Raw genomic sequence first — 14,549 nt, 5'->3', positions numbered from 1 at the left:
CAAAGACAGAAACAAAAAACAAAAACAAAGAAAGGGGTCTCAAAACAGGACATTATTAGTTGTTATCGGGGGAATATATGTAATTCAGTGTCTTTATGACTCAGCTCTATAATATAGATCACTGAGACTCTAGAGAGACCAGGTTATATTAGTAAATGTTCCCACATTGCTTAAACGTGGCTCAATAAATGGATCCTCAGATTTAAATATCCATATGGGGGCTGCCCTTTCTAATATCACAGTATTTTGTTTTCTAACAAAAGTCTCTCTGTTTGCCCGGGTATATTATAGTATCAAGTACACACGCCATCGTAAACTAACAACTGCGCAGAGCTCACAAATATGGTTAATTTACAATGATGTTCATGTCAGTGTAATTCATTTGTAGTAGAAATATACAACATAAACCAGGGAAAAACAATTCCAAAGCGACAATCAATGCATGCCCGTCAAGCGATTAGCATGCTTGTTGTCTTCACATATATGGGAGACCATTCATGATATTAACCACTTTAGCCCCGGAGGATTTGGCTGCTCAAAGACCAGGGCGTATTTTGCGATTCGGCACTGCGTGACTCTGGTGGCGCGTGCTTGCCCCCTACAGGCTCCTGGGCGAGCAACGTAGTACTACGTCTGTTTGCCCAGGAGCGCCAGACTGCCGCAGTAAATGTTCTTGTGGCGGTCGGCAAGTGGTTAAAGACCTACCGATGGACGGGTAAGGGTGAGAAGGAAAAAAGTAATAATAAATAGTGAGACAATCATTAATATCTCCTATATGTCTAAGTAAAGATATATATATATATATATATATATATATATATATATATATACATCTTTCCTCTCAAATCCCATATCTGTCTCCCTGTCATCTATTCCGTCAGATATTCCTTCAGAGATCCCTTTCGAAGCCTCCAGACGAGAACCCTTGAAGGAATGGGTTAAAGTTGTAAGATTCATTGAGTCCTGGGGGTGAGGTTTCCTCCAGGGTCGATATCCATCTGAGCTTGTGTTGCAGCAATGCCTTGTTGGTGTCACCACCCCGCGGGCTTGGATGGACTCGATCCAAAACCACAAAAGAAAAGTGAGGGAGTTGGCCGTCATGTACTTGTGTCACATGGCGTCCAAGGGGCAGCTCTGTATTTTATTGTTTTATACAAAGGATATGATGATACATTAGTTGCCATAGTTTTTGTATAGTCTTACCTATGTAGAAACAGCCACATTCACATTGCCACGTATAAACCACCACCGAAGTTTGGCAATTGGCATAATGTGTGGCTGTGAATGTGCTGCCATTAGGTAGGATGATGTTCTTTATACAATCCATATAGCGACAGTAGCTGCATCCCCCACATGGAAAAGTTCCCTTGGTTTTGCATTTGAAATAAGATGATTTTCTCTCATACACATTTTTTAATTTAGTACCCCTTTAGGCCCACTGGGGAATCACTGGACTGGTCTCTCCCTATTGGTGATCCTTGTGGGACGGTGTGGTACTATCTTCCAGAGGGAACTTTCAGGATCCATCTTGAACACACTCTATGTTCCATGCTTAATGGCTCTGACGAGACAACCTCTCCCAGCCCTTTAAAAATAGGACTGTGGGTATGTCTTCTGTGACCTCCCTAAAGACAAACAACATTTCCTGCTATCTCTACTATCCACAACCTATGGGTAATGCCTTCATAAAAAACCAGAAGAGATCAAAAGTGAAAATCTTTCTCTCTGACCTGAGATTTAGTACCCTTTGATGTGCCTTTTTTAACCCGTACAGACATATCCTGGGTAAGCATACTATATATCCATATAAACTTTTTTGTAATAGTCTGTACACCTGTGCAGAGACACCCTAGGTAATTGTTAACCTGTGTTATTATTGTTAAACAACTTTTCCCCTTTCTTTTTCTTTGTTACTACAATTTTGGATTGGATCAATATCATGATACATACTCCTTTTAATTATACTATGTACATGTTTTAATTTTTGTATATTTCATTTTTTAATAGACAGACATACCCTGTGCTACATCCCCTGAAGAAGGAAACTTACTTTCCGAAACATGTTGGGTTTTTTGGTACTGTAATGCTATCCTTATGGCTTCACTCCTCGCCTGTTTAGCATATCTGGTAAAACCATGCTATAGCCCAGAGGTCTGACCGTTTGTGGTATACAAATATCTGTATTTTATTTATTATGATGTGTTTGATTGTCTTATAGATATGTAAAAATAAACTTTTTTTGAATAATTTTACAACTTTTTTGGAGTGTTAGCTGTAATTAAACCCCACAGAATTGGGATCACCATTTTCCTGTTCCATTTACACTAGTTGCGGTCATGGCTCAAAGCAGGGGCTCCGGTGCATGTCTGTTCACAGTTTCAGATGCAAATCCGGTCTGCATTTTTTGCCTGAATTCGCACCTGAAATGGAGCCAAAGACGCACAGGACCCTTTTCCAGCGCAGACCTGCAGCTGCCACGGAGCTGTGTGAACAGGCTCCATTGAGAGCCCGTCATACTCTCCAGTCATGCGAATTGCATGCAGGGAAATCTGCATCAAATTTACACCAGGGGGTATTTTGTGAACAGGTGAGAGAGCTTGGAGGGAGGGGAGGAGTTGTGAACAGGTGAGAGAGCTGGGGTTTTCGGTGGAGGATTTGTGGGCGGCTGAGAGTGTTTCGTGTGGGGAGTGTCTTACAGTCACATGTTACTTAATGGCACCTGAACAATACTCCTGAATTCTGCACTCTGTACAATGGCTTTGACGTTACATACTCCTGAGGCCTGTACTTTGTATGTTTGACTGCACATTACACTGTACTCTGTGTGCTGGGCTCTTTGTTACATATTCCTGACCACTGCACTCTGTGCACAGGGATATACGTTGCATAATTCTTAAAGAAAATAATATTGCTGCGCCAAGTCTTTCATTGGAGATAAATAAATATGTTTGGTGTACAAAATGTTATCACAATAACTCTAAATCAGTCCATCAACTGTGATATTAAAGTGATAAATCAATTTCTGAGCTGTGATTATAAAATCAATAATATCAATAATATTAATAGCCCCAATCCTCAGTGAAAATAGTGACTGAAAGAAAATCAAAAAATCTTCATCCACAAACGTGATCAAAAGTGCTGCATGCTTCACTCCAGGTGCTCCTAGCGACTAGTGACAGATTAGCAGCTCACCTTAGGAACAGACTCCTGAGAGTCAATACACACTCTGGGATAATCACTGCAGTCTGATTTGCCTTCCCATCACCGCCTCCTGATAGTCCCTCCAGGTTTATATGGCATTGGTGTGGAAAAAATAAAAGCAAGATCTAGTGTTCTCTGATTTTAAGGCTATTAATTAAATCATAAATGGTGAAATCGCACTTACATTTCAAAGCACTTCAGCAGTGTGGACTTATCATAGCATCAAACGCTGCCTGTGGTCTCCGGGAATCAACGTGATGACGTGCAGGCTCCTCCCCTATACGCGTTGCGTCATAGACTTCGTCAGCGGGGTGGACTCCAGTCACTATTTTCTTTCAGTCACTATTTTCACTGGATTGGGACTATTAATATTATTGATATTATTGATTTTATAATCATGGCTCAGAAATTGATTTATCACTTTAGTATCACAGTTGATGGACTGATTTAGAGTTATTGTGATAATATTTTGTACACCAAACATATTTATTTATTTATCTCCAATGAAAGACTTGGCGCAGCAATATTATTTTCTTTAAGTTTTCACAGGTGTTTTTGTGTTTGGCACTGATTGTTTGCAGCCTTGTGCACAAGAATTTTGATTGATTCTTTTTTTCTGTTTAACGTGGGCTTGCGCTGATTATTTTTGATTTACATAATGTTGCATAATTCAACCACTCTGTATGTGGGGGTTACAGCAGTCAGAAGCATGCAAAATACATCACAGTATACAGAGTTCAGCAGCTAGGAGTATGTAAGGTACAGCAGAACTGACCGAGTGCAGTGGTCAGAAGTATGTAAAATACAGCCTAGTATAAAGAGAGCAGGGGTCATCATGATTATATAATGTATAACACAGTATACGGGGGTAGCGGTTAGGAGTGTGTATCATAAACCTCAGATTATGTATGTACTGTGTACCTTACATGCTCCTGATCATCATAGGCGTGCGCAGCCTATGGCATTAGGGTGTGCACCTCAAACCAAAGCTCAAACGCGTGCGTGCATGTGTATATATATGTCAGATGTCAGAGGCTGTGTGGACATGATACAGGAGATGTCAGAGGCTGTGCAGAAATGGTACAGGAGATGTCAGAGGCTGTGCGGACATGGTACAGTAGATGTCAGAGGCTGTGCGGACATGGTACAGTAGATGTCAGAGGCTGTGCAGACATGGTACAGGAGATGTCAGAGACTGTGTGGACATGGTACAGGAGATGGTCATGTAGGAGGTCTGTCACATTATATGTTCAGATTGTACAATCTTTAGATTTCCCATAAATGTAACAGGAGACCCCCCCCACCTAAGCAATTTATTCCATTTGTACAGTGCATGGCCACCATTGTCAGAATGTAATGTGTATGGCGATCTTTAAATGATGACAAATAGCAACCAACCGATCTGCAATCTTCTATCATTATTCTGTCAGCTGTAAGTGGGAGGTATCTGACATGTTATTGGCTGTGTGGGCTGCCCTGTACAATGGAACGGGTACACCTTGCAGGTAACGAGTCCTCCTGGATCTGTCATTGGCAATGCAGTGAAAACAAACAATAGTAGAGGAGGCAGCATGAGGATCCTTACCAGGCATGGGACACTCCACACTCGAGTCGACTCTGCCAGCATGAAACCGGAATGCACTGCACACTCAGACACTCTCAGTCATGAGACTCTGACTGACCTCAGGCTAACCTGCGATCACATGCTGCTGGCGCGCGCTAACGTCTCGTCGTCTGTGTGGGAGACTGGGAGGGGGAGGGATCGTCTGCGCCGTGACAGAGACCCGCCAGCCAGCTCGCCTCAGTTGAGTTGATGCACCAGCCACCAGCACCGCCGTCCGCCACGCAGGTGCCCTGTGACATCATGCTGCTCAGAGCGGCTGACGTAGAAAGAGACGGATGCCGGTCACTCTGGAGCGCAGCGGGGGCCGGGGCAGTGCATGCAGTCTGCACAGCGGCCAATCAGCGGCGAGCGCGAGCGGCCCCAATCAATGCAGCAGCCGGCAATACTTAAAGCGGCACTGCGGGCGGCCCTATTAAAGCGGCCGGCCCTGCAGGGGAGGATGATTATGGTGTGCCCGGGCACACCCTGTGCGCACGCCTATGCTGATCATAGTCCTGATGTTGTGCTGTGTGGTACATACTGTTCCTTTTTAATGTTATGTACTGTACAGGCTTATGGCTGCTGTACCCTGTATGATATGCACTCCTCAGCACTGCACAATACATGCTCCTGAGTCCTATACTCTCTGTGCTTCACTCTTCTGAATCTTGCACCTTCTGCAATACGCAGTTCTAAGCCTCAATCACACCCACTATTTGGCAACCGTGTAATTTTCACCTGTGGGGAAGGCGTGGCTGGGGGTGGGGTTGTGGGCAGAGTTGAGGTGGGGTTGTGGGCAGAGTTGGGTGGGGCTGTTGGCGCAGTTGGGGTGGGAGAGTTCCAGCACCTATTCTCTGAGAAAAAAAAAGCCCTGGTTAGAATGCCCATAAAAATGTATGGCACCACAACGCACTAATGAGTGTATGGTGTATTGCCATGCTTTAAGGTAATAGGGACTTTAGTCCAAACAGACCAAAACTGTGAAGGGAGAAGGGGTCCTTAATGAATACAGAGCTGCATTAATTTGTGTCTTTTTATATCTGCCTGAAGATCAGATTTAGGACCTTATTCACACAGAATAGGTGGCTCATACAGTCATTTATGCAGCCAGAGCCACCGGGAGCTGCATGCAGGTAGCTTGTGTCATTCCTATGGGGTCATAGCGGTTGTACGGACACAGCTGCTGCTCCTAAAATGACAGGCATTCAGGGAAGGGTAAACAGTGAGATTTTCACAGACAATTGACACGTAGCCAAACAAACATTTGCTGGATCTATATAAATATGGTATATGCATTGAAGGATAGAATGTGTGGAGGAGTCAACGACTTTTGTGCCAGTCAGCAGTTTAGCTAGAATTCTTCTGCTGTTTGTTGTCCGTGAATAAAATATTTGAGTGCAGTGTTACTAACATGACCCTTTGTTATGATCCAGGGACATTTCCTTTCTTTGCGATGCTTTGGCAATAGAAAAAAAGAATACAGCAATTTCAGCTCTTCAGCCAACAGACCGAAGTGATATGTCACCTCAAACAATGGTATGTTTTAGCTTTTTAACCTAATAAGATCTTCATTGATCTTCCTTGTTTTTACTATATCCAGAATCTTTTTTTTTTCTTCTTTAGTTCAACCCAGCAGGCTAAAAAAAAAAAAAATTACAGATCGCTGTGTTAACACAAGCAATGTTAGTGCAGGGATCTCCCGTGCTGAGCTATAGTATTCTGACAGGTGGACTATCCCACTGCCATAACACACTGATCCAATGGCTGCGAACGCTGATCGGAAGCTGGTTTTCCAGCATGCTTGTTCCTCAGAAGCCAGTCTTGAGTCTGGCTTCTATCGGCCAGGGAGCTGTGCACACAGGCTGAAAGTGTGCCTGTTCTAAATTGGAACTAAAATAGCGTCAGAAACAATTTGAATACTGTCCGTGATACTTTTTTTATTTGCACTAACATACAATTTTTCAGGACTAGCTTTCGGGGTCTGTCCCCTTCTTCAAGGTCCCAGCAGTACTTAGTGCACATAAAAAAAGTATCATGGACAGTAGTCCGTTGTTTCTGTCGCAAGTGCACTAATACGGCTACAATCCCCTCAAATAAAATAGCAGAACTCTTTTATCATTTACAGCCTAGGAAAGTGCTACATTAGCCTCTGTTAAGATCTGCAGTTGCCATGGTGCTGCACACCCTGATCAGCTATGACATGAGCCATATGAGAGCATGAAAGTTTGATTGGTAGCTGACATAAGCACACTGTCAACTGGAATGGGACAATTATGACCAGAGGCATGCCTTTCAATTAACTGTTTTGGGACAAAAAAATACATTGTTGGGTTTATTCTGTTTGCAATTAACTAGTTACACCCATTAAACATTTTGAGATAATACAACCACATCCCTTCTCACCTTGTGCATCAATTATCTAGTATTTCCTATATGTAGCATTATCATGAATAAATTCATGGTTTAATATCTACCACCATTACCTCTTTTTTTGCATTCATGACTTGTTTTCCCTACTTAAGACCTTGTGTACCTGGGATGCTGAAACATTGCCCACATTTTTAGGCATTCAGGCATTTTTTTTTTTCTTTTTACTGATCTAAATGCAGTTTTCAATGGGTACATAAATGTGCGCTGCATATATATCAGTAATACAGTAATAAATACAAAAATCTGCGTTGCTGGTCAGTATTTTAATGTACATTCACGCAAATCCTGATTGTGCATATAAGCGCATATGCCACACTTCCTTTTTTTTTTTAACAGAAACGTTTTTATTAATTTCAAGAGCAAGTTGCAAACAAGGATAAAGTGCTGTGTTCACATTGGACAATATCCTAGGCAAGCAAAAAGGCAAGGTACAACATACGTAAACAGTAACAAAAGATCTCCCGCACAGGCAACAGAGGTACAATACAGCTGGGAGGACTCCCTCCACCCAAGCAGCCACACCCCCCTAGCAAGCGTCAGCTACCCCAGAGGAGCCATCAGCCAGTAGCAGCGCCAGCTATAGGGACACAAAGTGAAGGATGACACCACCCAGAAAAGGGACCCTAAAACCAAGAGAGAAAGGGGGGAAGGGGAGGAGAGAGGGGGGAGAGGGAGAAAAAAAAAGGGGGGGGAAGCGCCCCCAGGGGGAGCTGAGCACAGCAAAGCAGGAGAGAGGAGGCCAAGAGAGAACAGACAGAGGAGAGAGCAGAAGAGGGGAAGGGTCTCATCCCAGCCCTCCCCTAACCACCCACAAACCCCACACCTTGTCAAATTTCTGAGGACAACCCCTGCTCATGTAGGTGAGTTTATGCCACACTTCCTTGATTTAACCACTTTAAGATCAAAAGCTAGGAGAATTTTTACGCATACATGCAAATACGCACAAGTGCTATATAGCCAATCCTGCCAGAAATATATGATGTTCATACATCCGTACCCTGTGCAGGTACCCTTATACTCACAAAAGACAGTGCCATTTTTTATTTTTATTTTTTACAGGCTTCTGTACTTCTGCTAGTCACAAAATATAATGGTGAAATGAACATGATGAATACCAAAATTGTACAAATAATGTTCAGAATGCGTAAATGTGGTTTATTCCAGTATGTTATTTTTCTTAGGAAGGAAATATTGGAGACAGTATTGTACCAAAGGAGTTCTACGTGGTTAAGAACAAAGGTGTTTTGGGACTTGAGTATTATGAAGAGTGAGTAAACTTTGATTTGAATGGACCTGACAGTTATGTAGAAATGTATACACTTTCTGTCCAGTACACTGTGTAAAGAGTCAATCCACTCATCTCTGGCTAGGTGCCAACAAGTTGAACCACCTGGCAGCTTTGTAAATACTGTATCTCTCAGGAAGTCTGGTGGGGAGAACTTTTAGTTCTCAGTTTCATCCACCTACTGTGGCCATTGGGGCAGACCATTAGGTCAGGACATCCCCTGTCCAATTTGGAGTGAGTACAGCAAGAAGACTTTGGTCCCACTGGAGTTTACAGATAATATGAAAATCAATGGGTAGAAAAAACCTATAATTTATGCATAGCTAAAATATCCATATTAGGGGAATTTTCTTGGACATTTGTCATTGGAAAAAGTTTCCCTATTAGAAGATTTTTCCCTCTATTCCTGTTCTGGTGGCAATTTACCTCACTTCCAATCCGGGTGACATTGGCGATCAGGACACATAGAAAGAGAAAATGTCCCTAACAGGAAACAGACCTCTATAAAAAAAAAAAAAAAAAAGTTTTAAAGGGGTTTTACCATTTCATATAAATCTTAAAAAAATGTTATGCCTATAGGTATTCTTTAAGCTGTATCAACTTACAGTGAAATAATTGCCTATATTTGAATAATTATCAAGGACAATAGCCATTTTTTGTTCTAAGTCAGACCCACATGTGTTATTTAACACAGTCTATTTGCACAAAGAATTTGTGGTCTGCATTTTAGCTTCAAACGTGTTAATTGCTATAACAAACCATACCTTAAATCTGATCTGATCACTCTCCTATATAAAGCTCTACTGTAGTGTTTACACTAATGGATGGGTTATCCAATATTAACATCTTTCTTTGTTCTGCCACTAGTAAGTATACAACCCTGCTTGAAGATGATGAGAAGAAGCTTCGTCTGTTTCCATCTATGTAAGTTTGGTCTTTACCAGTTGGATACAAAGTGGAAATCATAATCTGGGACTGCAAATAGTATGATCACTCACATTTGTTTATTTCTATCTATGTAGGAAACCTAGTGGGAGAGCAGAGGTTCTGCAACTTATGAAAGTGATGGACAGCATGCTAAAGGATGCCGGGGTGGATGAAAAAGACATAAAAATGGAAGGTCCGTCTCAGGTAATAATATGATGGATGAAGTTTATTAGCCTAGTTCAGCCTACTGTATTTAGGAAACAGGTTAACTTCACCAGACTCCAATAGTAAAATTTAAAAAAAAAAAATGACTTCAATCAGGATAAAACCTACTGGTAAATGTATTCTATATTTTTAAAGTCTCACGTTACCTATGATGTATTGGCTAGTGACTGCCCTTACACATGCTGTGCATGCATAGTTTTCTGTGGTCCATATCTTCATATGGGGGAGGCTGGGGGAGGTCAGCAGCACTGAGATACAATAAATAATGAAAATATATGAAAACCATATATGAAAAAAAGCCATTGCGTTTGTAAAGTCAATTGTTCTTTTTTTCTTTTCAAACATTTTATACTTACCTTCTCTTCTGTTGTCCCCCGCTGGCGCTCCTGGCTCCTCCTCTTCTCAGTATGCCACCATAGGAAGCTGCTTCCTATTTTGGCACACCTGCAGGCTCCCAAGCCACGCTGCCTGTGTCTATTGACAAAGACAGCAGGGCTTGGCCCTGCCCCTTGCTTCCTCGTCACAGGATTTGACTGACTGCAGCTGCACCTGTGTTCCAAAATGCTCACCCTCCGCTCGTATGTGCCCCACCAATCCTCTGTGGCTCCCTTGTAGCCCCGGCTTCACCTCCTCTTCCCTCCCGACAGTTTCAAATGCTGCAAGGGAGAGACGGAGGGATCTACCTCTGAAAGTGGATCTCCCCCACACTGCTCCGACCCCCTCTTGTACTGCGTCCCCCCATCACTGATCCGCTATGTCCCCCTTACTGCAGCGCTGCTGTCTAGTTTTCCCTCCTCTTTCCCCCCTGGTACCGATCACTCCTGTGTTCATTGATCACTGAAACATAGTAACAGTGTTTACTATGCTTCAGTTTGTGAATGAATATGAGCATCTTTACTAAGATTTCTATTCATTTATATATAGTGAGGCTTCAGGGAAAAGTGAATAAGGACCCTGTCCTCAACTCTGTTCTCTGTCTTAAAAAATATATATCAGGGGTCTGCTTAGACACCCGATGTTTCACTAGATCCCCCCCCCCCTCCCCCAAAAAAGCATTAAAAATAACTTGCCTACTGGGCACTTTTAAACCCTTTGATAAACATTTCTGCAAAAAAAAACAACTATTGTGGAGATTGTACTGGGGGTCAGTCTGGTCCCCAGTACAATCCCACAGATTGACCTGGGGGGGGGGGGGATTATACTGGGGGGAGGTTGTACTGGGGGGGGCGGACTGACCTGGGGGGAGATTGTACTGGGGGGACAGATTGACCTGGGGGGATTATTCTGGGGATTAGATTGACCGGGGGAGGGGGGGTGATTATTCTGGGGAACAGACTGACCTGGGTGGGAAGGGGAAGAATTATACTGGGGGACAGACTGACCTGGGGGGGGAATTATACTGGGGGACAGATTGAAGTGGGGGAAGGATTATACTGGGAGACAGACTGATTATACTGGAGACAGATTGAGCTGGGTGAAAGGATTATGCTGAGGGACAGACTGACCTGGGGGGATTGTACTGGGGGGGAAACAGACCTTGTTTGATATAATCATGCCCTTAAGTCCCTCCCACCATCAACACAGTTTAGCCACACCCACTGTTCATCACGGCACGCTACGCTTACTGCAATAGTCTTCTATTTGGCATGCAAAAAAGGTGCCCCAGGTCTTTTACAAATCCTAGCAACACCTTTGGTACAATGAAAGCCATGCCCACTCTACACTGTGGCTCTTCACTAAACGCACCACTTTTTTTTTTTTTTGGATCAAGCAATTGGGCTCAACTTATGATCCTGCACACAGGCCCACTGATTTCATTAAAACACCCCTGAGCGGTCTGATGGTCCCACTGCTCTCAGCCAAGCCTGTGACCACATTCAGAGGAGGAGAGAGCTGCTACAGATGGGCACAGTATAAGGGGGGTGAGGGGGTGATATACATATATGTCCGCATCCGATCCTGTCCGTGAAATCCGGACAGATGGAAACCCTATTTTCCATCAGTCCAGGGGATCGGATGGGATCGAATGAGAGCGGACAGACGGTGCGCTCTCATCCAATTCCCCCATAGAGATGCATGGGGCTCTGACACCTCCCTCTCCGCACACAGTGTGTATTAATCCCCTGCTGAGCAGGACGGATCCGCCTACGGAGGCGGACCATGTAAAAGAAGCCTTTCATACAAAATTTGTACAAACTACATACAAGATACACATTGTCTCCTATTTTTTTTTTTTTTTTTTATCTAATTTGCCCTGTGATCATGGTTCGCTTTATGATTAAAAATAATGCCACCAAACACTGAATATTTAATCCTGGGTTGTAATTAGTGTGGTTTTGGTACCTCAGTGGTTCCTTTCGAGAGCTCTTCAATTTTGTGTATATGAATTTGCTATTTCCATATCATTGCACTTCTTTATATATGCTGATACAGATACACAATCTGCTGGAATTGCTAAAGACTGAGCAGAATATCTACAACATTGTCTTTCATGAGCTGATCCGACAGGTCAGTGTGGAGTGTACGGAGAGAGGAGAGCTATTAGCTAAGCTCAGGTCAGTAATAACCTGGAAACACTTTATAAGCCATAATTACATCTTGTTCATCATGTTAGAATAAACAACAAGAAAAATAATTTAAGACAGTTTATTCATATATATCATCGTCTTTGAAACTAGCTCTAGAGTAAAAGAGAAACTGAACTCTGGAAACTGTGCCCAAAAAAGGGCGAAAGACCAGTCGCCAATATTCATTCATATATGAATCTATTCTTAGTGTGATAGAAGTTTCAAATGTACTGCTGTGATAAAATACAAGTAAAGTAAATATGCAAAGAAGTGCAAACAAACTGGATTACAAACAAACATATAAATATACAGTGCCTTGAAAAAGTATTTATACCCCTTAAAATTTTCCACATTTTGTCATGTTACAACCAAAAATGTAAATGTATTTTATTGGGATTTTATGTGATACACCAATACAAAGTTGCACATAATTAAGTGGAAGGAAAATGATAAATAGTTTTAAATTTTTTTATAAACAAATATCTGAAAAGTGTGGTGTTTGTTTGTATTTAGCCCCTCTGAGTCAATACTTTGTAGAACCACCTTTCGTTGCAATTCGAGCTGCAAGTCTTTTTGGGGATGTCTCTACCAACTTTGCACATCTAGAGAGTGAAACTATTGCCCATTCTCCTTTGCAAAATAGCTCAAGCTCTGTCAGATTGGATGGAGAGTGTCTGTGAACAGTAATTTTCAAGTCTTGCCACAGATTCTCAATTGGATTTAGGTCTGGACTTTGACTGGGCCATTCTAACACATGAAAATGCTTTGATCGAAACCATTCCATTGTAGCTCTGACTATATGTTTAGGGTCGTTGTCCTGCTAGAAGGTGAACCCCTGCCCCAGTCAGATTTTTTTTCTAGGATTGCCCTGTATTTGGCTTCATCCATCTTCCCATCAACTCTAACCAGCTTCCCTGTCACTGCTGAAGAAAAGCATCTCCAAAACATGATGCTGTCACCACCATGTTTCACACTGGAAATGGTATGTACAGGGTGATGTGTAGTGTTAGTTTCCCGCCACACATAGTGTTTTGCTTTTAGGCCAAAAAGTTAAAGTCTGGTCTCATCTGACCAGAGCATCTTCTTCCACATGTTTGCTGTGTCCCCCACATGGCTTCTCGCAAACTGCAAACGGGATTTCTTATCGCTTTGTTTCAGCAATGGCTTTCTTCTTACCACTCTTCCATAAAGGCCAAATTTGTGGAGTGCACGACTAAGGCCTCTTGCACACTGGACGTTCTCAAAACGCCAAATTAAAGCTATACTATAGCTATAAAAGGAGTTTTTTTAGCTTTTTTTGCAGTAGTGTTTTTCAGCGTTTAGCATTTTTCAGCAGTAGCGTTTTTTTGTTTGATGTAGCAAAACTTTACTCCCACAAAAGCTTATGGCTCAAAAATGCTGATAAATGCGGAATAGCGCGTTTCAGCGCGTTTTGGCATTTTTCAGCATTTTTAAGCTTTTATCAGAGTTAGAGCTGAAAAACTCTCTCGAAACCCACCAGTTCTGGAGATTCTTTTCCAGACAGAAACTGTTGATAACAGCCTATGTGTGCATGGACACATAGGATAACATGCTGGGGAGTTTACTGGCTGCAGAAAAAAACGTCTAAAGCCAAAAACAGCAGCTGTAAAAATGTCCTGTGTGCATGAGGCCTGATAGTTGTCCTCTGGACAGACTCTCCCACCTGAGTTGTGGATCTCTGCAGTTCCTCCAGAGTTACCATGGGCCTCTTGGCTACTTCTGTATGTTTAGGTGGGCGGCCATGTCTTGGTAGGTTTCCAGTTGTGCCATACTCTTTCCCTTTTCAGATGATGGATTTAACAGTGCTCCATGTGATGTTCAAAGCTTAGGATATTTTTTTACAACCTAACCCTTCATTAAACGTCTCCAAAATGTTATCCCTGACCTATCTGGTGTGTTCCTTGGCCTTCATTATGCTGTTTGTTCACTAAGGTTCTCTAACAAACCTCTGAGGGCTTCACAGAACAGCTGCATTTATACACAGGTGGACTCTTTTACTAAATAGGGGACTTCTGAAGGCAATTGGTTCCACTAGATTTAAGTTAGGGGTATCAGAGTAAAGGGGCTGAATACAAATGCTTACCACACTTTTCAGATATTTATTTGTAAAAAATGTTGAAAACCATTTATAATTTTCCTTCCACTTCACAACTATGTGCCACTTTGTGTTGGTCTATCCCATAAAATCGAAATAAAATTCATTTACGTTTTTGGTTGTAACATGACAAAATGTGGAAAATTTTCAAGGGGTATGAATACTTTTTCAATGCACTGTAATAACATATCCGCC

At 42.3% G+C, this 14,549-nt stretch overlaps 1 protein-coding gene across 1 annotated transcript in view; it reads left to right on the top strand.

Annotated features, from left to right (window-relative positions):
• AXDND1 (axonemal dynein light chain domain containing 1) overlaps window positions 1-14,549 on the top strand; it is a gene marked incomplete at its 3' end in the record, with an annotated part of 135,843 nt that overhangs the window by 49,406 nt on the left and 71,888 nt on the right. The window contains exons 4-8 of the mRNA XM_082266343.1: window positions 6,238-6,340; window positions 8,416-8,501; window positions 9,387-9,443; window positions 9,542-9,650; window positions 12,105-12,226. Coding sequence (XP_082122469.1) covers window positions 6,238-6,340; window positions 8,416-8,501; window positions 9,387-9,443; window positions 9,542-9,650; window positions 12,105-12,226 — 477 coding nt within the window. The remainder of the gene's footprint in view (window positions 1-6,237; window positions 6,341-8,415; window positions 8,502-9,386; window positions 9,444-9,541; window positions 9,651-12,104; window positions 12,227-14,549) is intronic.

The sequence above is a fragment of the Pelophylax lessonae genome, assembly GCF_965119305.1.
Source record: "Pelophylax lessonae genome assembly, chromosome: 8".
Lineage (NCBI taxonomy): Eukaryota > Metazoa > Chordata > Amphibia > Anura > Ranidae > Pelophylax > Pelophylax lessonae.
Note: the sequence above shows the minus strand (reverse complement) of the source record. Positions and strands in the feature narration are given on the sequence as shown.